This window comes from Podarcis raffonei, chromosome 1, assembly GCF_027172205.1.
Source record: "Podarcis raffonei isolate rPodRaf1 chromosome 1, rPodRaf1.pri, whole genome shotgun sequence".
Taxonomy (NCBI): domain Eukaryota; kingdom Metazoa; phylum Chordata; class Lepidosauria; order Squamata; family Lacertidae; genus Podarcis; species Podarcis raffonei.
Window position 1 is genome coordinate 117,839,748 of NC_070602.1, and position 27,297 is coordinate 117,867,044.

At 43.9% G+C, this 27,297-nt stretch overlaps 1 protein-coding gene across 4 annotated transcripts in view; it reads right to left on the minus strand.

Annotated features, from left to right (window-relative positions):
• Positions 1-13,201: 13,201 nt before the first annotated feature.
• The window catches only part of GAD1 (glutamate decarboxylase 1), a 56,950-nt gene continuing 42,854 nt past the window's right edge, over positions 13,202-27,297 (minus strand). For all 4 annotated transcript variants that reach the window (XM_053359849.1, XM_053359850.1, XM_053359862.1 and 1 more), the window contains exons 9-17: positions 24,562-24,641; positions 24,321-24,375; positions 23,791-23,907; positions 22,563-22,627; positions 19,502-19,580; positions 18,175-18,324; positions 16,887-16,994; positions 14,162-14,251; positions 13,202-13,539 (exon numbers count right to left, since the gene is read on the minus strand). In XM_053359849.1, the coding sequence (XP_053215824.1) occupies positions 13,366-13,539; positions 14,162-14,251; positions 16,887-16,994; positions 18,175-18,324; positions 19,502-19,580; positions 22,563-22,627; positions 23,791-23,907; positions 24,321-24,375; positions 24,562-24,641 (918 nt within the window). In that variant the 3' untranslated portion in view covers positions 13,202-13,365. The remainder of the gene's footprint in view (positions 13,540-14,161; positions 14,252-16,886; positions 16,995-18,174; positions 18,325-19,501; positions 19,581-22,562; positions 22,628-23,790; positions 23,908-24,320; positions 24,376-24,561; positions 24,642-27,297) is intronic.

The window sequence follows — 27,297 nt, forward strand, 5'->3', positions numbered from 1 at the left end:
ATACAGTGGTACCTCGGGTTAAGAACTTAGGTAATTCGTTCTGGAGGTCCGTTCTTAACCTGAAACTGTTCTTAACCTGAGGTACAACTTTAGCTAATGGGGCCTCCCACTGCCGCCAGCGCACAATTTCTGTTCTCATCCTGAAGCAAAGTTCTTAACCTGAGGTACTATTTCTGGGTTAGCGGAGTCTGTAATCTGTAACCCGAGGTACCACTGTAATATGTTAATGGAGTCACAAACTAATAAGAATCAAATAAATGTTCCATGAACAGGAATGGTAGGAGTGGTACATCACTATCAAATATCATTGAAATGGAGGCAGAATGCCTTTCCACAGTCAATATCCTACAAATGTGAGACGATGGGTGCTCCAAACGTCGCAATAGGGCGCTCCAAGCACAGCAGCAGACAGTACAGTGGTACCTCGGGTTAAGTACTTAATTCGTTCTGGAGGTCCGTTCTTAACCTGAAACTGTTCTTAACTTGAAGCACCACTTTAGCTAATGGGACCTCCTGCTGCTGCCGCACCGTCAGAGCACGATTTCTGTTCTTGTTCTGAAACAAAGTTCTTAACCTGAAGCACTATTTCTGGGTTCGCGGAGTATGTAACCTGAAGCGTATGTAACAGATTCACAGTCTCTGGACAGCATTTACCCCCCTTCCCCAAAGACACAGAGAGCTCAGAAAGTGTTAGCGCAGAGGGTAAAAAGGTAAAGGGACCCCTGACTGTTAAGTCCAGTCGCGAACGACTCTGAGGTTGCGGCACTCATATTGCTTTACTGGCTGAGGGAGTCGGTGTTTATCCGCAGACAGCTTCCAGGTCATGTGGGCAGCATGACTAAGCCACTTCTGGTGAAGCAGAGCAGTACATGGAAACACCGTTTACCTTCCCGTCGGAGCGGTACCTATTTATCTACTTGAACTTTGATGTGCTTTTGAACTGCTAGGTTGGCAGGAGCAGGGACCGAACAATGGGAGCTCACCCCGCTGCGGGGATTCGAACCGCCAACCTTCTGATCGGCAAGCCCTAGGCTCAGTGGTTTAGACCACAGCTCCATCCGTGTCCCTATAGTGCAGAGGGTACAAGCTCAGATTACAAGATGTAGGAGTGATGTAGTTTAATAGGGACGGAGGGGGTGTAAGCCTCAATTGGGAGCACCGCCATTTCTAAGGAGATTTCACTGTGCTTATTAGAGCATCTAACTGGTAAGACCTTCCTTTTGTTTGATCTTATTATTTACTGCTACGGGGGAGGAAGCTGATTCCCCGAAGCCTGAAAAATGCTGATTGACTGCTGTGGGGGATGAGAATGGAATGGGGTGACTGGGTTGACTGGAATCCTGAACAGCAGTGCCTCAACATTTTCCTGAGCAGCAGCACCTCAGCAGCTACATTTTCTTGCTGGTCCCCCTTTTCATTACTGCGAGTACTTACTCTCCCCCTATATTCCTTGTCTTTAGGCTTCCCTGGCATGATGTACTCCTAAGCTTATTTCTTGACACTCCTTGAGTCTGCCCTTCTATCTGCATAAATGGGAAAATAAATTTAGGAGTATTAGGTAAAAAAAATAAGGAGTCTTTGCTAAAAAAAACCCCACCAGTGAGCGAAAGGAAAGAATTATTGGGACGTTAAGGCCATAAAGTATAAAAGTAGAAGTATAAAAGTTGACAAGGTAAATGTTTATCAAGAAGCAGTTCTTTTCAAAATGTAAAATGTCGTTGTCGTTTTTGGTTAATACGTGGCATAATGCATAAGGCAGACAAGGAGAGATTTCCCCCTTTGACAAAGAATGCTCCTGAATAGCTATTTTCTGTATGAATTAACCAACGGCTGAAAAGAAGAGTTCCTGATGGAAACGCTGCCAGGACTAATTGTGGAAGCAATTCTACAGTCTAAAAGAGGCACATTTTCTTTTGGAGAATTAGAATTGGGGTTAAAACACCAACTATTAGTCAGCTGGAGGTGGCAGCTGGCCCAGAGTGTATTAGGAAGGGGAGAGTTGGGGGGGGGAGGGGCATTACAATGGTGTTTGGATTAAGTCACTTCCAGACATGTTATTCAGTGCCATTTCCTTGTGTTTTGCTTTGAGCTCACCCTTGGCTGTGGATCCAACCTTTCAAATGCAATAACTTGCACGGCAAAGACTCTTGAAGCATTCTGTCCCAAATTTGGGGGGGGGGGGTTAGGAACACGGTACAAATGCCTAAGTACAGTATCTGAAATTGACAAACATCGTTGTGGTCCTTAGATTCAAATCTGTATTAAAGCTTAGCATCTTTGCTGTATTTGAGAACAAAGTTCCTGTTAGAATTCTAAATCGGGGCGGGGTGGGGAACCTCCGGCCTTCAGGACAGATTTGGCCCATCAGGCCTTCCTATTTGGCCCATGAAATATACCCGGAGTCGAGAGTGGATTTCATGCTCTTTATTCAGCTCATAGTGGTGAGGAGGAATGGAAGTTCCCCCACAATATCTGCTTTATATACATTATTTACACAATGGGCTGCACCTGATTGGCTAATTCTGGGATTCTCCTGTAGGCCAATCAGGTTGCGGATTCACTTCCACCTGGAGCTGGATTGGGTGGCTCCTGCAGACCAATCATACTGCGGCATTGTTCTAGGACCAATCAGACTGCTGCATTCTGAATCCTATTGTTCTAGGACCAATCAGACTGCTGCATTTTGGATCCTAGTCAACTCAGTACATAACAGCCCACGAGGTCATTTCCCTGCAAACCCTGTCCACTTGTTCGACACCATGGGGCAGGTAGAGGCATGGCTGCTTCTCCTGCTGTTATGTACTAAGCTTGGATCCTAGAACAATAGGCAAGTAGGATCCTAGAATGCAACAACTGATTGGCTTGCAGGAAAAGACCAATCAGGCTCCAGGAGGAAGTTAATCAGCCTATTAGGCTGGTAGGATCGTAGAATGCAGCAACTGATTGGCCAGCAGGAAAAGACCAATCAGGCTCCAGGAGGGAAGCAGAACCAGCCAATCAGACGGGACTCATTGTGTAAATAATGTACAGTGGTACCTCTGGTTGCGAACGGGATACGTTCCGGAGGCCCGTTCGCAACCTGAAAGGAACGTAACCCGCGTCTGCGCATGTGCGGGTCGCGATTCGCTGCTTCTGCGCATGCGTGTGACGTCATTTTGTGACTCTGCGCATGTGCAAGTGGCGAAACCCAGAAGTAACCCTTTCCGGTACTTCTGGGTCGTCGCAGGACGCAACCTGAAAAAATGTATCATGAAGCAAATGCAACACAAGGTATGACTGTAAATAAAAGCCTGAGGTTTGGGGGGCAATTCAGTCACTGTTTTACAAGCTGCAATAAGGAGCATGAAATCACTACAGGACTCTGAGTATATTTCATCTGCAGAAAGCAAAATGGAAGGTTTTGCGTGTGCAATCCTGATTGGTTTGGGTGCACAAGAAGTTGTCCACAGCGAACTCCCCCAAAGTACTGAAACCCTGCAAAAGGCCCACTTAGAATCTAAATGCTGTTGTTTGCTCCAACTAAAATTTCCCCACAAAACATACTGCATGAATGTGATCTGTGTATCAGGGCAACATGGACAACTGTGACGCTCTGTCCAAGAGGGGGCTTCAGTTGGTACATTTAAAGCCCAGGATCCTTATATCTCTTGGGACGCCTCTCCCCAGGTTAACCTTCCCAGACCCTTAAGCAGAACTATGGGGTGAGGGGTGGGGTGGCTAGCCAGGTTTTTTGCCCTGGGTGAAGCCTCTGGAGGGGCACCACTGAGGTTCCTCCCTGTGTATGTGTGTACACAAATGTGCATGGGGTATGTGTATTTGCCAAACTGGATCTTTGACCCAGGTGAAATAAATCCTAGTTTCACTCCTGCCTTAGGACTTCATCTGAGGTTCTTCTCTGGATCCCTCCTTCAACTGTCCATCTCACATCTTTCCTGCAAAAGGCACTGATGTAACTGCTTCAAAGATCATACAGTAGAGCGATCTGTCAAGTCATTTAGTGAATCTATGTATAATCCTCAATTTGAGCTTTCCTTTCAGAGTCAAACCAATCTCTCTCTCTCTCTCTCTCTCTCTCTCTCTCTCTCTCTCTCACACACACACACACACACACACACAGAGAGAGAGAGAGAGAGAGAGAGAGAGAGAGAGAGAGAGAGAGAGAACTAACAACCCTAGGCTATTTGTTGTTATTAATTTATTACATTTATTATTAATTTGCATGGATGCAATGTAAAATAAAGTTGAAGAAAAAGCTTGCTCCAGCTTCACTACTTCACCGGGAAATGGCTGTAGGTAAGTGGAAGAGTAGTTGTTTGCATGCAGAAGGTCCCCAATACAGTGGTGCCTCGGGTTACAGGCACTTCAGGTTACAGACGCTTCAGGTTACAGACTCCGCTAACCTGGAAGTAATACCTCGGGTTAAGAAATTTGCTTCAGGATGAGAACAGAAATCGCGCAGAGGCAGCGGGAGGCCTCATTAGCTAAAGTAGTACCTCAGGTTAAGAACAGTTTCAGATTAAGAACGGACCTCCGGAACGAATTAAGTTCTTAACCAGAGGTACCACTGTATTTAGTTTCTCTCTACTGCATTGAAGAATGTTTTAATCTGCACTTCCACAGAAGTATATTGAGGTAGTCTTATACAAGACATAAAATTGAAATGAAAAGCAGTAAATTACAAAATTGTAATGGAACCAGTAAAAGTATCATGAAAGCGTTATTAGAAACTTCGATAACACTGGTTAAAAAGAAAAATCGCCAGGCACGGCTGGGAGAGAAGCCCTAAAACTCTGGGCAGCTGCTGCAAGTCAATGTAGGGCAGGCTAGAGGGCTCCAATGGTTTGACTTGGTATAAGGCCACCTTCTATGTTGTGTGTTCCTATCCTCTATGCTCTTTCTCTGGGCTTGGCGTGCAAAGATGATATCTCCTATCTCCTGAACACTTCCAAACATCTTCAAGCTAAACACTGCAGGTAACTCCCAGCTATGACAGATTTCATAGCTTGCAGAGAGCAATTTTATTTAGCCTCAAAGAAGGATCTTTTTAGCCTGGGTTCTGTTTTGAGGGTTATTTTTATCTGTGCCATGTACCCTGAGAGATTTCTCTATTGTGCGTTTTTGAAGTTTCCAAACCGCCCCCTTCACTTCTCTCTCGAGGGAACAAATAGCAGCCCTTAACTTCCTTTCTGTTTGATATTTTGGCCCTGTGAAGTCTTCAGTGATTAATTCACTTCTGTCTCCATGGCTGATATAACTTCTTTCCCTTTAGACCTCAAGGGCAAGGCCTCCTTTATCTTCCCAACAAGGGTGGTTATTTGTGCTATACTATAAACAGGACATTTGACATCTCACTGATCTTTGTCACTTCACTAAGGCAGAATGTTGCCTCTGGTGGAAGAGACCAAAAAAAGAAAAAGAAAGGCCTTTTAATGTTCTAAATATTATTCTTTTTCTCCACTCTCCCTACCCAAAAAGCTCTTAAACGCCCAGTGCTTATACAGAACATGCTATTAGGAATAAGGGGCAGAGGCAATTTAAAACAAGCAAAAGCCCAAGTGAATGGAATTTGCTGGGCAATAGATGCTCCTATCACTGGAAACCGACACACCCTCCCCAAATGCATATTGCTGTTATTAGAGAGTGAGTGCAGAGCTTTCCTTTTTGCACTAATGGCAGGTTATGCCTGCATTGAGAAAAGTTCCATGGCTGCTGTCACACCCCTTGTGTTCCTCCAACCAGTACAGTGGTACCTCGGGTTACATACGCTTCAGGTTACATACGCTTCAGGTTACAGACTCCGCTAACCCTGAAAGATTGCTTCAGGTTAAGAACTTTGCTTCAGGATGAGAACAGAAATTGTGCTCTGGTGGCGCGGCGGCAGTAGAAGGCCCCATTAGCTAAAGTGGTGCTTCAGGTTAAGAACAGTTTCAGGTTAAGTACGGACCTCCGGAACAAATTAAGTACTTAACCCGAGGTACCACTGTAAATGCTGGAGTTATGAACATGCATATAGGGATAGCCCTTCTGCAACTTACAAAGTAATAATCAGTGTCCAGTATTTTGGAATTCTAATTTGTAGGAGTATAGATTAGAAGAGGAGCTACGTGTCTGTCTGAGCTACGGCAAACCTGGTTATTTGGATGGAATTTTATCAGCAGCTAACAGTCACTACTATGGGTCAGGAGCAGAAGAACAAGAACCAGCCCAAACTCACAGCTCTGATCAGTCAGAGGGAAGTGGCACAATGTGGGTATCTCGCTATCCATGCCCCAAACCCGAAAGCCCTTCTCCAAAGAAGATGGGATGGTGCTTGTACCTATGCCGCAAAATATTGATGATCCACCACAGATCTTTCACAAAAGTTGGATCTTTTGCAGTAGAAGAAAAAGGCCTTTGTTAAAGGATGTGATTCCATAGTAAAGGTAAAGGGACCCCTGACCATTAGGTTCAGTCATGGCCGACTCTGGGGTTGCGGTGCTCATCTTGCTTTACTGGCTGTGGGAGCCGGCGTACAGCTTCTGGGTTGTGTGGCCAGCATGAGTAAGCTGCTTCTGGCGAACCAGAGCAGCGCACGGAAACACCGTTTACCTTCCTGCCGGAGCGGTACCTATTTATCTACTTGCGCTTTGATGTGCTTTCGAACTGCTAGGTTGGCAGGAGCAGGGACTGAGCAACGGGAGCTCACCCTGTCGTGGGGATTCGAACCGCCGACCTTCTGATCAGCAAGTCCTAGGCGCTGAGGTTTTACCCACAGCGCCACCCGCGTCCCAATTCTCATTGCTACAGGGTGCCAAATACTTATTAAGGGCAGTTATTGGCACTAAAGTCATCATGCTCCTTCAGACTTTAGGAGAAGGAAAATTGCTACAATTACTCGCCTATTGACTCATCCTGTACTGCAGATGATGTATTCAAATGAGGGTAATTTTGGTGAAGGGCTTTGGTTTTCATCCCAGATGGATCACAAGAGAGAAATCCACAGGAAAATGACTGAAGCAAAGGCAAGGAGTCTCCTTGTAACTGTAATGGAGGGGGTGAAACGTGAATTTAACAACTGTAAAACATCGAGGCTGGTTGCAAGTACTGGTCAGATCTTGCAGAAGCATACATACCCAGTCCCCCCCCAAAGGCAGGAGCATGTAAGTTATGCACGGGATAATTGCTTTACAACATGCAGGTCAAATAGCTGAGAGCTAGCTGCTTGCTGTGCTTTTGAATTATGGTGCTGAAGAAGACTCTTGAGAGTCCCATGGACTGCAAGAAGATCAAACACATCCATTCTTAATGAAATCAGCCCTGAGTGCTGACTGGAAGGACAGATCGTGAAGCTGAGGCTCCAGTACTTTGGCCACCTCATGAGAAGAGAAGACTCCCTGGAGAAGACACTGATGCTGGGAAAGATGGAGGGCACAAGGAGAAGGGGACGACAGAGGACGAGATGGTTGGACAGTGTTCTCGAAGCTGCAAACATGAGTTTGACCAAACTGCGGGAGGTAGTGGAGGACAGAGGTGCCTGGCGTGCTCTGGTCCATGGGGTCACGAAGAGTCGGACACGACTAAACGACTAAACAACAACAACAGCTGCTTGCTGAAGATATACTGCAGCCTCTGGATTTATTTATGAAATCATTTGGATAGAGTGGGATGTGGGCATGACGACTCTAACACAGCAATGAAATTAAAATCTGGTGCCATATTTGACAAAGAAAGATAACCTGGAACAAACTGAACTTCTACTGTGCTTCCTTTGAATACAGTGGTACCTCGGGTTACATACACTTCAGGTTACATATGCTTCAGGTTACAGACTCCGCTAACCCAGAAACAGTGCTTCGGGTTAAGAACTTTGCTTCAGGATGAGAACAGAAATCGTGCTCCGGCGGTGTGGCAGCAGCAGGAGGCCCCATTAGCTAAAGTGGTGCTTCAGGTTAGGAACAGTTTCAGGTTAAGAACGGACCTCCGGAACGAATTAAGTACTTAACCTGAGGTACCACTGTACAGCTAAATCAGCTGGAGGGGTTTTGGGCCACCCTAAATTCCACTGGCTGAACCCCAGTTAAGCCAGCATAGCCCTGCCTCAGCCAGGCTGAGAGAGTTATGCTGGCAGTTTGGCCAGGACAGCCCAAGATCTTCCTATTCCAAACTAGTTCATTGCGGTGGGTGTGGACTGCACTGTAAATGAGCCATATCCTGCATAGATTTGCCATTCCGCCTAATCAGAATCTACTTGGTAGGTTACAGCTCAGTCAGTAGAGACTCTTGATCAAGCCCCACATTGGGCAAAATATTTCTGCATTGCTGGGGGTTGGACCAGGTTACCCTCATGATCCCTTCCAACTCAACTGTTCTAGGATTCATCCGCAAAAATGTGGTGTATGGATACAAGAAAGCTCCTTGAAGGTTTTTACTTGAGAAGTTGTGGTGAGGTTCAGTTCAGTTGAAGGGGAAATGGAGTTGACTCCTCTAATTGGTTTTCTGTGTTAGTCTTTCTAAAAAAACAACTATCTAAATCAGCAACCTATATGTAGGGAGAAGGAGGGAGTACCGCTATAGCAAGTTAATAAATACTCATGATAGCAGTTTCAGGAGAAGCCCCAGACATTAGTTTGGGATGTCAATTACCACAGTAAAGTTGCAGTCCCTACTTCACAGGATCTCAACAGGAACGCAGAAAGATAATCCACTAAATAATCTTGAACATGTCTAGTACCTCATCAAACGTATCCTCAAAAGAGTAACTCTTACCTTCCTCATACATTTGTTATAGCCAGTTTTATTTTTCTAGAAAAAGAGGTGCTGGAACTCACTATGAACGCCTCCCTTGTTCTGTTAATAATGGCAATGTTGCCCACCTGAGAGGGGTCAGAAGTGAGTTCTGATGAGTTCCACCTGAAAAAATGTCCTGATTATAACATGTTATTCAAATGGCAATTATTGTGGGGCTAAACATGTAATCATAAGATGGGAATGATTAGAATCTGGAGGGTTCTGAGAAATGAAGGAGATTGGAAGAGTATTTCACAGTGGCAGCCAAAAGCAGGAAGAGTTTATTACAAGTCTCAGAAAATATCATTATGGAATCTCCTTAAGTAAGGGAGAAGAGCTGGTCACAAATTGTTAAGTTATGGAAGAGTGAAAGGAACTCTGCAACAGCCTGTTGCTGATTTTGCACTGAGGAACCTGAGCTCTATTACCATGGCAAAATGCCAATATTCAAACTTCTTGTGCCGGTTCACTTATTATTGTTCCCTTGGGGCAAGTGTCTTCTGCACAATGACTCTCTTCATCCCCACCTCAATAGCATTTACAGTAGCTTTTACTGTGAAACAATGACATTATTGGCTTTAAAAAATGAATTTATTTTATTTCATTTATTTTATTACATTTTTATTTCACCCTTCCCCCAAGGAGGATAGGGTAGCATATACAACCCCCCTCCTCCCTTTTTAATTTTTGCCTCACAACAACCCTGTGAGGTAGGCTAAACTGCTGAGGGTGTGTCAACATCCTTTGACGAGCATCATAGTTGAGTGAAGATTGGTACTTGAGTCTCCCTGGTCTTAGTCCAACTCGCGTTCCTCTAGGTCTTCTCCACAGAGGACTCTTTGTGCTCCTGTCTGGAGATGCTTTGCTGTTCCGCTAGACTTGCCTCCCAACTGCTGCAGGACAGGTGGGCAAGCTATCTTCACACTGACTTTGGGTGGCGGGGCAAGGGAAATTGCATTATCATGCAACTATGGGGAAAATCTGACACAAGGGCCTTCTTGGTAGTGGCATCCTGCGGAATGCCCGCCCTTCAGATGTCAAGTAACTATATAACCTTTAGAAGACATCTGAAAGCATCCCTCTATAATGAAGCTTTTAAATGTTTTATTAGGTTTTTATACATTGGAAGCAGCCCAAAATGGTTGGGGCAACCCAGTCCGATGGGTGGGGTACCAGTAATAGATTATTTTTTATTATTAAGGGCCACCAGGTTTCCACATTTGGTCTGTGAGGCTCTTTTTGGACAAGCCAGGCGTACCTCCTCATACCGGATGCCATATATAATGTCAGGTTTCTGGTAGATTAGAGATGCAGCTGAGCCAGAAGGGATTTTTCCACCTTGCACAGTACTTTGCAACTGCAGCCCATCAGCTGTTCCTCAGAGCTTTCGAAGCACCATGCATGGCATAAGGAGTTTTGAAAGGTAAGCAAATATCTACACAGTGGCAACGTTGGAACATTTGACTGGAGTCAAAAAAATATGTCATCGGTCAGCTGATTGGCATGCCAACCTTTCCCTAGAAACTTGGCGATTAGAAAAGAAATCAAAAGCCTAAGAAGAAAGTCTCCCATATTTCAGCCAGAAGAAAAAGCTAGCATGGGCGTCACTGCCGATGGTACCTGTGGTAGGTGTTCAGCTTTGCACCATTGAGACTTGCACACAAAGTCCCAAGTGTCAAAGGAAGTTAGGCGCTACTAACAACAAGGCTTATTGACTTGTGCTTCCTTGTTTGTAGCTGAAGATCAATATAACTCCAAGTCTGAACACCGTGCAGGTAGATTGTATCTAAGGACTATAAGGAAGTGGTGCCTGTCCTGTGTTAGGAGCTGCGTAAAACAAAATGATGGTTCTGAAGCAGAAATAGCAGGATGTCTACTGCACAGGACTGCAGAGTGGTTTTATGATCACTACGGCTCTGGATTAGATAACAACCATAGATCATCTCCTAGATGTTAAAGTCAAGATGCAAGAAGGGGGTCATAGAACAGGAAGAGCCCATTATCTTTACTGCACTGTCTTGGAAAGATTAAAGAGGGGGGCAGGAAGTTCCTTCACTAGAAACAGAACGAGAGACCTATCACACCATGCCTAAAAAAATACAGATGTGGCTCTCTCTCTTTCATTTCAGAGCAAAACTTTCTATATTTGGAGATTAATTAGAGGCAGCAGATGTTAAGACTCTTTGCAAATGGCTTCTCAGTTGTTCCATCCAAATGCTATTTAAAAATACCATATGGACATTTAACACATTTAGGGCAGTCTAGACACATCTCGATCCAGGAGCGCTGATCACAGGAGAAAGAACCAACCAGAGATAGAGAGCGAGAGAGAGGGCACCCAAAGCAGAGGGGGAGACGGGGGCGGGGAGCAACTTTTAAATGCTGTTCATTCCACACTTGGAAACCCAAAAGGTAAAAGCTACACATATGCCCATAAACATTCGTCAAAATATTGCTAATGTTTTCCAACAAAGCAATTGCTTGCTTTGTTTTAATCCAGGCCATAAAGTCACCTGTGCAAAACTTCAGTTGACGTATATACATTCCATTCCTTTCCATGGGACCCGCGTGTTGGTAACTTGGTGCAGGGCTGTAGTCCTTAGCTTTTATTATGGGCTGGAAAAGCGAGGCTTTAAAACTGAAGCTAATAACCATAGCAGCATATTTGGGAAGGCTCTTCAGTCAGAAGATGTTGCTTGAGTCAAGTTACTCTGTTGGCAGACAGTTCTATCGGTTCTGCAACTTTGTTAGCTCCTAGAAGGGCAGTTGACTGAGAATCTGTAATACTGACTACCTAGCAAATAAAATCTGAGGCAAATCTGATATCTTTAACAATGTGGAAATCACTGTGGCAAGAGAGCCATACATATGTGAAATATCCTGTGGCAAGCTTTTCCTTCTCTCTTATAAACTCCAAATGATGATGTGGTACCCTTCTGAGGTTCATGAGATCTGAGAGCATGTTCACAGAATCATCACCACTCTTTGGGTATCTTGCCACAGAATTTATCTAAATAAATTACAGAGTTCGGCCCTAAACTACCAGGAGTATGCAGCGGCCTAATGTAAGCATTCATGATTCACTAAAAAAGCACCCAGAACACAGAACGTACAGCCAGACTACAGTACAATTAGTAAAGGCGACAATTCTATTAAAATGAAAGTATTTCATTAGGCTAAAGTCTATATACAGTGTTAGGATTCCTTATAGACAGTAAAATCATCTATTAAGTTATTGTTTTAAGGGCACTATTATAGAAACGTTTTGACTAATTTTTAATCTTCTCTTTGGCTCACAAATACACTAAAATACCAATAAACATTATTTAGAACTTTGATAATTATATAAATAGGATACATTACAAATGGAAGAAAATACAAGACAGCTCTTTAGCATGGTAAATCTTTGCATATAAAGAAAGCAAACAGTTCATATACCGAGAACTGAACAGTTATCTTGCTGGAAAACTATTACATTTAGTTCCTCCCTCCTCCCGCGGTCTAACAGTAATGTATACAATCTACACAAATCAAATTCTAAAAAATACAACAATAATATTATGGCCTATCACAACATCTCAGCTACTACTATCCCCTGATATGACAACTAATGGGGGCATATATACATCTAGTAGGTGGTTCTCTTTAAGAAAGCATCGCTGTTTCTTTTATACATCAGAGAAGCACCAGCAACAAAGTTTAAATAAGGTTAAACATTAGTTCCTAAGAATCTACATCTTTAAAAACGTTTCTCCCATACATACCTAATTTCGTCTGGGATATGACGTTAGCCCAGTTATTGCATGATTTACCTTTTAGATTAAAACATTAGCTTCCTCCCACCCCAGTCCTAAATATTTGCACAGCCTGGCCATGATCCAGTCAAAGCTAAGTCCTCTTAAGTTCCATTGATTCCAGAGGGGATTAAATGCTCACCTTTGGCTTGACTGCGCCCATTAAAAAATCAGGAGAAAGTTAGGGAGGTGGATGGTGCCCAGTGCTATCCATTCAAACCAAGGGAGGTAACTCCCAAGCAGTGAGGGTGTTGGGGTATAATCTTCCAAGCAATGCTCTGGTCAAGTCTCATTAATTCAAATGGAGCTGTGTAGGAGCAGTTCTTGACTGAGAACACCTCTGCACTGGAAAATATACTGTGAATTACTCTTAGGCTCACCACCCCTTTATGTATAATATATATATATATATTCATTTATTTATATATTATATATATTACTGTACACATCTGTTGTGCAGAGTTCTTAATTGTCTACCTTAATACTATTAGCTTCCTGCTAACTAGATTTGCCAGGCTTTTAAATAAGGGCAGACAATGCATTTTAAGATAATATATTTTCCCCTTTTGGTAAAATAACCTACTAATACACATATATGTTTCATAATATACAGGAGGTTTTCGTCATGGTTTTTCTTTTCTTTTTTAAGGAGGGTGTCTCAGAAGAATGGAACATTTAGAAAGGGATTACCTTAAAATGTGTTCTACAGAAGTGGTTACAAAAAAACCCAAACAAACCAAAACCAGAAGAAGCCAGTACTGGAAAATAGTGCTGTTAGAGAAGTAAAACGGGTCATTTGAGAGGATTACAGATCTTGCCCCAGTCTTTCTATCTCCTCAATGAGGAAGTCAATGTCAGACTTGGTAGCTGCAGGGTTTGAGACAACCATTCGGAAGAAGTTTGCTTTATCTCCCTGTGGCTGATATCCAACCATCGTGGTACCTGACTCCATCATCAGCGCCTTGATTTTGGGTGCGACCTTTTTGATTCAAATAGAAAAAGGGAAATGTTTAGTCCTTTGTTTCTTTACTGGAGTAGCCACGTGAAAAATCCCCTTCCTTATAAGATTTCTCAGAAACTTATCTCTGGATTCTCACAGAGAGCTAGACCTCTGGCCTTGGCTTAGAGAAGGTTGAGCCATCTTCACAGAGGTCAACTATTACATGGTTTTCTTGTATTTGTTTTACTGTGAGGACTTGCCCTGAAATGCTTAAAGGTAAAGGGACACCTGACCGTTAAGTCCAGTCATGGACGACTCTGGGGTTCTGGCGATCATCTCGCTTTACTGGCCGAGGGAGCAGGCGTTTGTCTGCAGACAGCTTCTGGGTCATGTGGCCAGCATGACTAAGCTGCTTCTGGCAAACCAGGAAATGCCGTTTACCTTCCCGCTGGAGTGGTACCTATTTATCTACTTGCACTTTAACATGTTTTCGAACTGCTAGGTTGGCAAGAGCAGGGACCGAACAACGGGAGCTCACCCCGTCACGGGGATTTGAACTGCCAACCTTCTGATCGGCAAGCCCTAGGCTCTGTGGTTTAGACTGCAGCGCCACCCGCGTCCCTCTGAAATGCTTAGGAGTAATTAAAATAGATACGATTACCCTATGTAGCTTTTCTCTCCTCTCCTCCGAGTCTGGGATCCCTCTGAGACTTGGTGGAATGTACCAGAAGCAAACATTTGTGTGTTCAGGCTATAAACACAGAAACGAAACAAAGCAAGCTCATCAAAATTGTACGTAAATAAAATACTAACACAAAAATTCAGCTTTCATTTTTTAAAAAAAATCTCACCACACACCAAACACTTTGGGTGATGTACCCCATTGCTACCCCTCCTCCCCAAAGTTTAGGAAATTTAGGATTGGGAGTTTGGCTGAGCATGCAAGCGATGAATAAGGAAGCTTGGATCAGGAGCTGTTGCAAATCATCACTGTGAAAGGAACCTCCTCTCAACCACAACTGGAAATTTTGTTTGTTAATAAATAGCACCAGCCAATAGATGCAATTCTGTATGTAGCTACCATCTTAAGACTCTCTCTCCAGATCTTTTTTTACATTAGTTCATAATGAATATGGAATACAAACAGCCCATTTAGGACTAAGTGGATGAGAACACATTCCCTCCCTCCCATCACTCCTGTGCCAGCAAAATCCTCAGTATATACAGAAAGGGACTCTCTCCTGTTAAAAGACAGAGAATCGGGTTTTTTTAAGTTAAATAAGGAACTGGAGCACACTCAAGTGTCCAATCAGCCAAAGTTTATGAAGTGAAACCATCAGAAAGCACCAGTAGCAGAATTAACAAAAGTAGCAACCTTTGCAGAGCAGAAAATGAAGCGTGGAATCTCAGCTAAGAGCAGATTACTTTAGGGTTGCCAATCAGTTTATGAGCCTTATCTTCCTAAGGAAGCGCGGCCTTTAGTTGCCAGTGCCATTTGTTCGACTTGTGGCACATCACAATATCTTCTGAGGCGAAAGAGGGGAAGGGAAATCCAGAGAAGGTGCTTACAAAAGCCCAGTGGATTTTCACACTTTGAACTTTCCTATTCGGTGGCTTTGCAGGAAGAAGCGCAGGATTCCTGCCTCCATGAAATACTCTCCAATGGTCTTTTGAACAGGCAATACTTCTTTGTTAACTGTTTGTGGTGGTGCATAAAGCCCACCCAAAAGTGACTCCAGATCAGTAGTGGATAGTGCAGTGGGGCAGACCTCCCGGTGGTGAATCACTGGCTTACTGGGAGCAATTGGCTCCCCTCGTGCATTTGCACTGTACCCTGCTGCCTCACGGCTCCCTGTAAGCAGCAGCGACTCACCTGCCAGGTAGTCAGGTAAGTGCTTCACCACCACCATGCTGTCCGCTACTGCTTGAGGTTTAGAGCATTGCAACGATGCTGAAATTCCACATATCCCTATGTTCGTTTAGTAGCAGCTCCTGTATTTTCCAATATACGTTCTCTGTCACGTTCCAGTTGTTTACAGCCGAGCCCCACCCATATTGCAAACTGATTCGCCACCAACACCAATTTAAAAAGCGTTTTGTCTTTTGGCATGGTGTGCTATTATTCGGCAAAAGGAAGCCTAAAATCCTTCTTGGGTTCATGGAACTGGTTCCATGGTTTTTGGATTGCTGGCTTGTACATAGGGGTCACCAACATGGTACCTGCCTTCTATGGCATCTGCAATATCTTCTCTGCCTGCTGGAATTAGGCTTGAAAGAAGCCTTCTCTTATTGACAACAGAGCAAGTTGTGGAATGTGTGTGTGTGTGTGTGTGTGTACAGGGCCAGATTTAGGTTTGATGAGGCCCTAAGCTACTGAAGGTAATTGGGGCCCTTTATATGTCCAGCTGCCCTTTGTCAACAACAAATTGTCACTGTTTTTTGTGCTGAATATATGCTATATGGTAATTTATGGATCTAACAGGTATCTAAAACCATTTGCATATAACAAAATATGTATTTTATCAAAGTAATTGTTGAACTGAAATACAATTAAGAAGTAGTATATTAATAGTGAAATAATTATTAAGCTCTAACTTATTTTTTTTAAAATTCATAACAAACTTAATAATGCAAACGCATTAGCTGCATGCTACACATTGCCATGCAACCAGTCCATGCAGAATGTAGGCACCCTATATATAGAAATGAGCAAACCAGTGATATTTTAGGGAGCAGGCTAGCAGGCCATTACCTACACCATAGGAGCCTACACAACACAAACACTGTTGCCTTATGTAGGTTTTATTTTATTTGTTTTTTATCTTATATTTTGGAAATGTAGATCCAGGTTTTTTCCTTTATTTTTTTGGGGAGCCCCCAAGAGAGTGGGGCCCTAAGCTATAGCTTGTTTAGCTTATATGTAACTCCGGCACTGTGTGCGTGTGTCTAAAATGGTTTCTCCAGTTTTCAAATGTGTCCACAGACCCCAATAGAGTCTACATGCAAGCATCGTACAGTTCTAGTTGCAGCTAAGTACTTATACTGCAGTTTTGTCCTTTAAAAGCAAGCAAGCAAGCAAGCAAGCAAGCAAAGAAAATCAAGTGACCATTTGCCCAGTTAGCTGAAACTGGGGTTGGGGCGGGGAATTACATTTCAAGGCTTTCGTTGGCAAAGGGTGCACGAAAACTTGGGGCCTGCCGCGAGCCAACCAAAGTTCAGCACTTTTACACCCCATTGACTTCAGTTGGTGAGTCAAACATGTAGTTAAATATCCCCCACTGAAAATAACACTGGCTTTAAAGTACTTAACTCTGGGCTGGATGGTGCATTTTCTATTCCCCAAATGCCCATTTTTAATTGAAAGCATTTTGTGGCCCATTGCTTACCTCTCCTTCGAAAACCATCTCAAACTCCTCTCTGTTCTTAATTTTATTATAGAGGTATTCTGCTAATTCAAGACATTTGTTGATCTGACTTTCGAATCCCACTGTACCCTGTTTTGAAAAAAAGAAAGATATTTTTAAATTTCAGTTCTGTACTCTTCCTTGCACATATTTGCTCTGGTTAGCTTTGAGTATAAAATATTTGTGTTCAATTTTATTTAATTTTACAAATTGCACCATGTTTTCTAGCCTGTGTGAAATAAGAATCTTTAAAAAATGAACTATAAATAATATGTCCTTCAAGCAGACCCGAATTTTCAATATATTCCTTTTTTAAAAGAAATACAGGTTTTGAAAATAGACTTACAAGCATATACACATATATTTAGTTTTACTTGAACAAAAAGAACCATTAGTTTAAATGCCTTTACTTATAAGCATTCTTTTGTTGTTTTATTTTCCTGTTACAAAATTGTACACAAATGAATAATAAACAAGACCAGATAAAAATTAAATTCTTGTAAGCATTCTATTAAGCAATTGCCAAAATCTGTACTGGGAGAAGTTAGGGTTCTGGGGATCAGTCTATCCAAAAACAATCTTGTGGAAAGGAATGTAGTTTTGCTAAAAGTTTCCAAAAACCCATTCCTCCCCCATCTGTGAAGATATAAACATTTAGGACTAACAAATTTGGGTTTCTGGGAACTTAAGGCTACAGTGATAAACCCTAATAATAATAATAATAATAATAATAATAATAATAATAATAATAATTTTATTATTTATATACCACCCACTCTGGGTAGCTCCCAACAGTATATTAAAAATACGATAAAACACCAAACATTAAAAACTTCCCTAAACAGGGCTGCCTTCAGATGTCTTCAGATAGTTGTTTATTTCCTTGACATCTGATGGGAGGGTGTTCCACAGGGCGGGCACCACTACCGAGAAGGCCCTCTGCCTGGTTCCCTGCAGCTTCACTTCTCGCAGTGAGGGAACCACCAGAAGGCCCTCGGAGCTGGACCTCAGTGTCCCGGGTTGAATGATGGGGGTGGAGACGCTCTTTCAGGTATATAGGGCCAAGGCCATTTAGGGCTTTAAAGGTCAGCACCAACAATTTGAATTGTGCTTGGAAACGTACTGGGAGCCAAGGTAGGTCTTCCAGGACCGGTGTTATATGGTCTCCGGGCTACTCCCAGTCACCAGTCTAGCTGTTGCATTCTGGACTTAGTTGAACTATCTTCTCACATAAAACGGATGTGCATTTTTCTGACATTTTATTGCTTACCTTGGCTTTCCACATCAACCAGAATTTGAATATGTCCACATGGCGACCACACTGTATTGCTTTATCCCCAGTGTCATAAGTTATATCATATTGCTTATCTTGTTGGAACAGATATCCTGCACACATCTGGTTGCAACCTTGAAGTATGCCCTGTTGGAAAAACACCCTCTTCAAATATAAGAAATCAAGCAGTAGATAAAATATAGTGTGTCGCATGCACAGAACATACTGTATGTGCACGGCATTCCACTTAGATTCCCAAGGGAATCTAAGCTCGATTTTCATGCCCACCTAGATTTTCTTCGTCCATTCTCACTTCAGCAACTCCCTTTGTTGCATGGCCTGCTCATGGCTGCAAAACAGAAAGCAGCATTTGCTGCCCATGTAGTCTTTTTTGCATGTGTATTATTAGTTCTCCTGGATCTCGGACCAGTTTTGTGATTATTAGGCATGTAACTACAAAAACCAATGGCAGCGTCCGACAGTGATCTTCCTATCCATGAGTTACATCATCCGGACAGGATAAACTCACCCTTAAAGCCCTCCACACCAGCAAAATCCGGCACTGCGCCAACGTAAAATATTACAATGGCGTAGCAACGTCCTTGTGCCATCGGGAGATCTTCAACATGGCAGAGAAGAGGTGAATGGTGGGTGTAAAATGTGGCACAGTTAATGTATGGAGCCCCTTAAAAGCACATTGACTACTGTGGACTCAGTTACACTAGACAACTCTACTTATTTGATGTTCCTCGGTTATCCTTTATAGTGGAGTTTTTAGTAGGCAAGAAAGCACAGTGGAATCACCAAATCCCATTTGGTAGCCATAGGAGTCAGTTGGACCTGCATCAACATAAGGCACTCTAGGTGCCACCAAGACTACAGGTGTGGCCTGCCAATGCCACCCGGAAACCTTGTTGAAGGGTTGGAATAAAAATACTTTAAACAAATAAATCCAGGGCTTTTTTTTCAGCCCGAAGTCGGTGGAACTCCATTCCGGCACCTCTCAGGTGGGAGGGAGGTGATCATGGTGAGTTCTGGCACCTCTTTTTCTATAAAAATAGCACTGAATAAGTCCAATAGAAAGGTGAGAAGAGTGAAAGTCTTTGGCCTTTAAGCTATAACAACCACAGACTTAAATTGGTTCAGTAATCATGCTTTTTCCTCCAGGAAATCCTAAGGATTTGTAGTTCTTTGGGAGATCTCTCACAGAGTCCTCAGCAAACTACAGCTCCCAGGATTCTTTGGGACAAGCTGTAAAGGTAGAAACAGAACATATTTGTGTTTGCTCTGTACCATTTAAAAAGAAACCGACATGCAAGCAAACCTTTTCCCGAAGAAGAATGGCAGAACATTGTAATAAAACCCCCATCATCTTGTGTGGATTCCATGTGACAGAGTTGGCTCTACAAAAAGAAAAGAATGTGCTTAGAATTAATGGAGTAAGAGATTTAGCCTTGCTGGATCCAGAGCAGGGCCATTTCCCAGAGCCTGGATCCCAGTGGGACTTACTTACTCTTTGAGATGGTTGGGACAAAATATCTCCTGGGCTTACAAATACATCTCCTATCTGCAATATGCAGTTTGTGGCATATTTTCCCTCACTCCGATGTCAAGACCCTGCACCACCAGGACTAATAAGGTGAGAATGGTCTATACTAGGAATACGAGATGACAAAAATTGCCAATAGTCTTATTCTGTGGGGCAAGCATTGCAGCCGAAGGTTGGAATTGCACTAAGGGGAGCTGTCTTTTCAGGATTAATGTTACTGGTAAAGAGAGAATACTGAGAAGCTGATAGCGTAATGAATGGTAATTAATTACTGTCGGGTCTATGCTGATTAGCTGATACTGTAACTTCATTCCTGAAAGAGCCACCTTCTAGAAACAGAAGTGAGAATTTCTATAAGTTTAGGCAAACAGGATATTCATTTCCCACTAGTTGTTCCCCCCCCCCCCTTTTTTAAATACAGTTGTTGACATGGGCTGGTGTTTGAAATTTCCTGAGATACGTAATCCCCACATTATCACCAAGATGTGCTAGCAAGTGATATGCAAAATCTCCTCTCTAGAAAACCAGGAATGGGCAAAAGGTGGATCAGGAATGGCTGGTAGACCGGTCCCCTGAGAGACTAGCAGTAGATCAGCAAAGGTTTCTGACCTCCAGTAGTTTAACAACACCAACAGTGTCTCTCTTCACCTCTTTTTCTGGCTGTTGAAATGAAGAAAATTTGGGAGAGATTTGGGCATGTGTTCAGATATACTCGGTGTCCTTCTTTAGATTTGAGTTTATGTCCGCCCCCACTAAGCTACTATGCAAGCACATCACACAAATTGGTGGGTCTCAGGGATATAGTAAGATTAAGTCGTTCCCACAAGTCTGGACTCTGCCGATTCCTGCTCTAAATAAACTACAAGGTGCAGTGAATGTTGTTCAGATATAACAGCTTCTGTGAGAAAGCTGACATTATGATCCTTCAGTTCTGTAGATCCAGCCTCTTAAAGATATGAATCTCATGCAATGACCAGGGCATTAAAAGTATACAACAGTGGGACTGCTTCCGTGACCAAGATGATCAAGGGTCTGGAAACCAAGCCTTATGAGGAACGCTTGAGGGAATTGGGTATGTTTAGCCTGGTAAAGAGGAGACTATGGCAGCCATCTTCTAACATCTAAAGGGATGTCACATGGAGGATGGAGCAAGATTGTTTTCTGCTGCTCCAGAGGGTAGGACTTGAACCAATGAATTCAAGGTACAAGAAAGAAGATTCCTACTAAACATCAGAAAGAACTTTCTGACAGTAAGAGCTGTTTGACAGTGGAAAAGACTCACATGAAAGGTGATGGACTTTCCTTCCTTGGAAGTCTTTAACCAGAGGTTGGGTGGCCATCAGTCATGCATGATCTAGCTGAGATTCCTGCATTGCAAGAGTTTGGACTAGATGACCCTCGGGGTCCCTTCCAATTGTACAATTCTGTGATTCACCATTATTGGCACATATTGTTTGTGAGCATCTTCTTGGTCTTTCCAAAATTGGCAAGTGTTGCCTGTGGCAACTCTAGTTAGAGAGTGTGTGCCCTTCCCAACACACATAGATCAATGCAGTCGATTAATGCAAAAATATAATAAATAGCAGAACCACTGGGGCCAGTTATTGCCAATTACTGATGACAGCTCCAGCCTTGACCAGGGTGGAAGGTAGGCCACAAGCTGAGCGCAGTTCACAGAGAGTGTGACTGTGAAGTGACACAAAGCTAACAGCTGATGCAGGTCTCGCTAATTTTTGTCCCAAAGCATCTCACTCATGAGACATTGTATGGGCAATCTATCTGGAAGATAAATTGTATATCGAGGAGTTAGTGATCTAACATGGTTGCCCTACTTGCCTCTGTTCCTTCCCCTTCTTATCTCTTGTTAGGTTATTTGATGGCATGAGAACAGCCTTTAATGTTCTAATCAGTTGGGAGGAAGTGATAGTGCTAGGTACCTTCTTTGATGGTGAACATTGGTTTGAGAAAGTGAGGCATTGGGAGTGGGTGGCTAATGAATAATCCGCACATAGCCAGTAATGAATGATCTGCACGTAGCCAGTCGGGCAAGCCACACAGGCTTGTTCTTGTTTAGTCATTTAGTTGCGTCCGACTCTTCGTGACCTCATGGACCAGAGCACACCAGGCACTCCTGTCTTCCACTGCCTCCCCCAGTTTGGTCAAACTCATGTTGGTAGCTTCAAGAACACTGTCCAACCATCTCGTCCTCTGCCGTCCCCTTCTCCTTGTGCCCTCCATCTTTCCCAACATCAGGGTCTTTTCCAGGGAGTCTTCTCTTCTCATGAGGTGAATCGGATGGTTGTGGGCAGAGTTTTGGAGAAGATCGTGCACAGACTGATCGGCTGCAGGGCCCTACAAACTGAGGCTACCTGGGGGAGTCACTTTGCTGCTTCATGAGGGCTTCCAAGTGGCAGATGGAAGTGCTTGCTTGGTATGTATATATTGCTTGCTGTTTTGAATAAAATCTTGAATCATCTCACTCACTTGTGTTTTGTATTACTTCTGACTCTCATGTTAAAAGAACCACCTTGCATTTATGGCAAGACAGGCAACGAAGTCTCTCTTGTTTCATTCTGGTATGTAATGTAAATGTGAAACTTACACTGACATGAAAATTCTATTTTGCATAAAAGCTGCTTCTGTTCTACATGGACACATGGAATATTCCCCCCTCACATTGGACCTTTTATTCTTGTCAATTGCTCTTTTAAAAAAATTCTATAATATTTTAAAGATAGGGGTTTATCTTCCCTAGGTATTTGCAAAACAGCATATGTACCATGGAGAAGTTTCTAACTACCGGTAAATAAACATGCAAATGAGAATGATTCAATACCTTTCTATGCCACTCAGCTTATGACGATGCTTCCTGGACATTAGCAATCCTCCGCCCCAGGCAGCCTGAAAGTGATGGAAGAAAGTTCAAAGGCTTAGGAGGAACCCTTCAAGTATCTGACACTCCACAGTTAGCAAAAGGATCAATGCTGTCAAAACTCTGGGCACTAAATTTCTGATGAAAACATTCATGATTTCACAAACAGGCGCTCTTCTTAATTTTGCACTTTCAAACAAGGAGAAGTGGCCGTGTGTTACTACAATACAAACACTAACAAGCAGAGTTGCTAGGAGGATCCTCTTTTCTACTTAAAAACGGTAAAAAATTCAATATTCGCAGTGCAATCCTATGTGTGTTTATTCAGAAGTGTTGCATGTGAAGACCCCCAAGACCTCTCAAAGAAAGACACAGTCAACAGCAATATTAGTTTAAGGTTATTGGACATAATTTTGGCCACAACTTTATTGATTACAGAATGTGAGTGGTTTGCTTAGGCATTGGTTTGACCAGATGCACCTACATCTCCAGCAGGGCAGCACTGACAAGTGGACACCAACAGAAGTCAGTAAGGGTAAACATACTGGGGGAGCATTGGTCCTACCACAGACACAACCTCACCCCAAAATGCTCCCAGGTGCTCTGGCGTTGCCCTAACCCCTGGAAGTGGATCGGACAAAAGCATGGCGAGCCCCTGGATTCCTTTAACGGAATACCCTATCGCACATTGGGAGAGGCAGGTGTGACAACCTCCCCTCCACCACACCTTGAACCAATGCCTAACCGCCAAACCTTACAAAGTTGTGACGATTTGCTACGCGGCAGGTGGAACCCAAGTGGCACCAGCCAATCAGCCAAATGGGAAAATTTCTACCGGCCCCTGCCCCAAAAGCAGACAACCCACACATAGCAAGGTCATAGCAAGACCCTAAATATAGGGAGGGTGGGCGGGTGATCAGATGCACGAGGTGCTAAGAGGAAGCTCGACGCAATGTCCCCCGTCTGCAAATTCTCTCAACCCCATTGGCCAGAATTGCCCCAGCAACAGAGGGACCCAATTGGGTTGTTGTGGCTATCCAAACGATCCCACCCACACAAACAGTGAGGCCAGTCTCACTGCAACATGTGCCCTCTGTGGTGAGGACACGATTTGTGAGTCCCCCTGCTTTCAGTGAGATTTTATTCTTCGGCAAGTGTGTGTGTGCATAGGATCGCAGCTCGTCTTACTCACGTCCACATGGAGCCAAAGGTTGTATTTATCGCAAATGTCTGCCATCTCCTGAATTGGGTCAAAGGCCCCATAAACTGTTGTGCCAGCAGTTGCATTCACATAAAGGGGAACATATCCCTAGGAGGTAAGACAGAGGATAAAGTTCATGAGGAAACAAAAATGTGGAAACTGAAGCTAACTTCAGTTATTGAAACTGATTACAAGTTCTTTCATTAGTTTTTCTGCCGTGCATATTTTTTAACTGTCACATTTTCTTTCATTGGTTCCCCCAAAAGTCCATTTGAGGACTTGATGCAATCACCAGTGGATTATAAGTTTCTCCCCTTGCTGGGGGCCTGGGGGGGGGCAGTGGAGCTCCAGCAGCAAAGGGTTAGTATTGCACTGTAAATTAGTTTATTATTTCTTCCTTAGCTTGTCTTACACCGTGTGGTATGCATTTATGTAGAAGACAAAATGTATGTTACTTATGTTCATCTAAATAGGAAATATATTCAGCCCCCCCCCTCAAAAACCAACAACGTCAGGGTTACCTTTTGTTTGGCTTCTAGAATTTTGGCTTCCAAATCAGCTGGTATTATTTTGCCTCTGCAGTCAACGTGAAAGACAAAAACAAAGAATATTTTAAAACAAATGAATAAAGACCAAATAGAAGTGAACACTAACCATAGTTTAATTAATTCAACTGATCTAATTAGTAACAACATTAGTATATTGTTGCATAAAACAAAAAACAAATAAAATCAATACAGCTATTTTGCTATGGGAGCATACCTTTCGTTGCACTTTATTAAAATCACATTTTCTGTTCCAAAACCAAGTGCAGCTCCAGCTTTCTTTATTGAGTAGTGACTCTGCAAAAACAACAGTGACAAAAACACGTCAGCCCTTTTAGAAAGGAATGAAAGGAAATGAAGTCAAGTTTAGTTGTGCAGTAGCAACGGTTGCCAGCAAGAGATGCCCTAGCTGCTCATTGCAAGGGCCACACACACAAGAGGCTGAGAGCCAGTGTGGTGTAGTGGTTAAGAGCGGTAGTCTCGCAATCTGGGGAACCGGGTTCGCTTCCCTGCTCCTCCACATGCAGCTGCTGGGTGACCTTGGGCCAGTCACACTTCTTTGAAGTCTCTCAGCTCCACTCACCTCACAGAGTGTTTGTTGTGGGGGAGGAAGGGAAAGGAGAATGTTAGCTGCTTTGAGACTCCTTCGGGTAGTGATAAAGCAGGATATCAAATCCAAACTCTTCTTCTTATACACTTTTCTGTGGCAGCTGCTTCCAGGCACAAACCAACCATTTATAGCAGGAGTCGGCAACCTAAGGCCCATGGGCCACAAGCAGTCCATGGGGGTTGTTTAAGCAGCCCATGGACCCTCGCCGCCTGCTCGGTCGGCTCCCGTGTGCGGCACTAAACCGGAGCAGAGCAGAGCGGGGACCGCCTTCCGCGACGCTGGCTGGCTTCTCATTGGCTGCAGTAAGCTCCTGCAGCCAATGGGAAGCTGTGCAAGCCTCCTCCATGTTGGAAGGAGCGCTGGAAACAATATTTGCGCATGTGTGCATGCGCGCGCAGACACTCCGGCCCACTGCGGCGTCTGCATGACCCTGAACCGGCCCAAGCCCCAAAACTTTGCCGACCCCTGATTTATAGGAAGCAGTTTGAATGCAGAGGTAAAAGTCAGTGGGAATGCTCTGGAATAAGTGCTGAAATAAGGGTCAGACATGGTTTAGGAGCACCACAGCAAGCTATAAGCGCTAAATGTTCCAAAAACTAAAATAAAAAAAGGAAGAGAAAAAGCAACCCAAAATATTATTACAACTAGGTCCCAAAGCTTGCTATGCAGAAAGGTAGGAGCAGTGCCTAAAGATTAAAAAGAGAGATACAGTGGTACCTCGGTTTAAGAACAGCCATGTTTACGAATTATTCGGTTTACAAACTCCGCAAAACCGGAAGTTGTGAACTTTACCTTGGTCTAAGAACGGAAGCTGAACGGTGGAAGGGCACCGGTGGCGGGAGGCCTCATTAGGGAGAGCACCCCTTGGTTTAAGAACAGTTTCGGTTTAAGAACAGACTTCCGGAACGGATTAAGTTCGTAAACCGACGTACCACTGTAGATACTAGGAATCAGATCTGTGGGGTGGGAGATTCTGTTCCTTGATTCTGTGCGGACAGGCACTTTGTACACACGCACAGGCACTTTATTTGTTATGTAACATTACTATGAATGCTTCAAAAGGGGGCAGGGGAAGTGTTAATTAGTTGAGGACATGGTAAGCTCTAAACAGGGATCAGCAAACTTTTTCAGCAAGGGGCTGGTCCACTGTCCCTCAGACATTGTGGAGGGCCGGACTATATTCTGAAGAAAAAAAATGAACGAATTCCTGTGCCCCACAAATAACCCAGAGATGCATTTTAAATAAAAGGACACATTCTACTCATGTAAAAACACACTGATTCCCGGACTGTCCGCGGGCTGAATTGAGAAGGCGATTGGGCCACATCCAGCCCCCGGGCCTTAGTTTGCCTACCCGTGCTCTAAGACAAATTAAGAGATATTTGGGGTGACTGAGCTTTGTGGATAATGCGAGGTATCACAAGCAACCACATCAAATGCTGCCAAGTAAATAAGACATCTTTTGTCTTCCTTACAGCCTCCGTGTCCCCAGCACTGCGCTACAATCCGGTTTGAGGAAAATCTCTGTACAAGTGTGGCGAGCGGTTTTGTCCACAGCTGTCAACTTACAGATTTGAAAATAAGGGATCAGCGGCCTCGAAAATAAGGGATCAGTAGCCAAAATAAGGGATTTTAGTCAACCAGCTGAAATACGAAGTTAAAAGGGACCAGATAATTTGGGAGAGGAGCGCCAGTTTTTAGCCCTTCGTTTCCAGAGGTTGCTGCTCAAGACACCAGCTGATGAAACACTGCAATTAAATAACTACAAGCAGCAACCACTTTTCACGCAAAACGAAGTTCAAGCTACGAAGATGCTGCTGTAGTTCTGTATCTTTTCTCTCGTGCTCCATCTGCAACTCTCAGTTCCATCAGGCGGGGCGGGAGGAAGGGGGGGGGGGAAATAGCGCCCGAAGTAAACCCGCAGATCAGACCATCTATGCTAGTCTACCACTACAAATCTATGGGAGAAGCGCTTGCGGTCCTTCCTCCGCTTCCCCCCCTCTATGGTTAGCCTTTGGAACACCTGCCCGCGCCTCCGCCGCCTCCTCCTCTCTCTGAACTGCTTTCTCTATGGTTGCCCTCACTCTCCTCTCAAGGCTCCTCAGCAATTCATAGGCCATGCCAGGCTGCCCATCTCATCTGGGTCCTTCGGCGGCACAGCCGCAGTACGGCCTAGCAGGAGCAGCAGCAGGCAGAGGGGAGGCCCCAGGCAGAGATGCTCAGAGGATGGTGGCGGAAGGGCCCGAGGCTCCCACCAGTCCCAGTGGGGAGGGGCTCCCGGGGGCCGAGGCTGGTGAGAGGAGGCTGGAGGGGGGCGGGCCGGGCAGCCAAGTAACGCAGTTG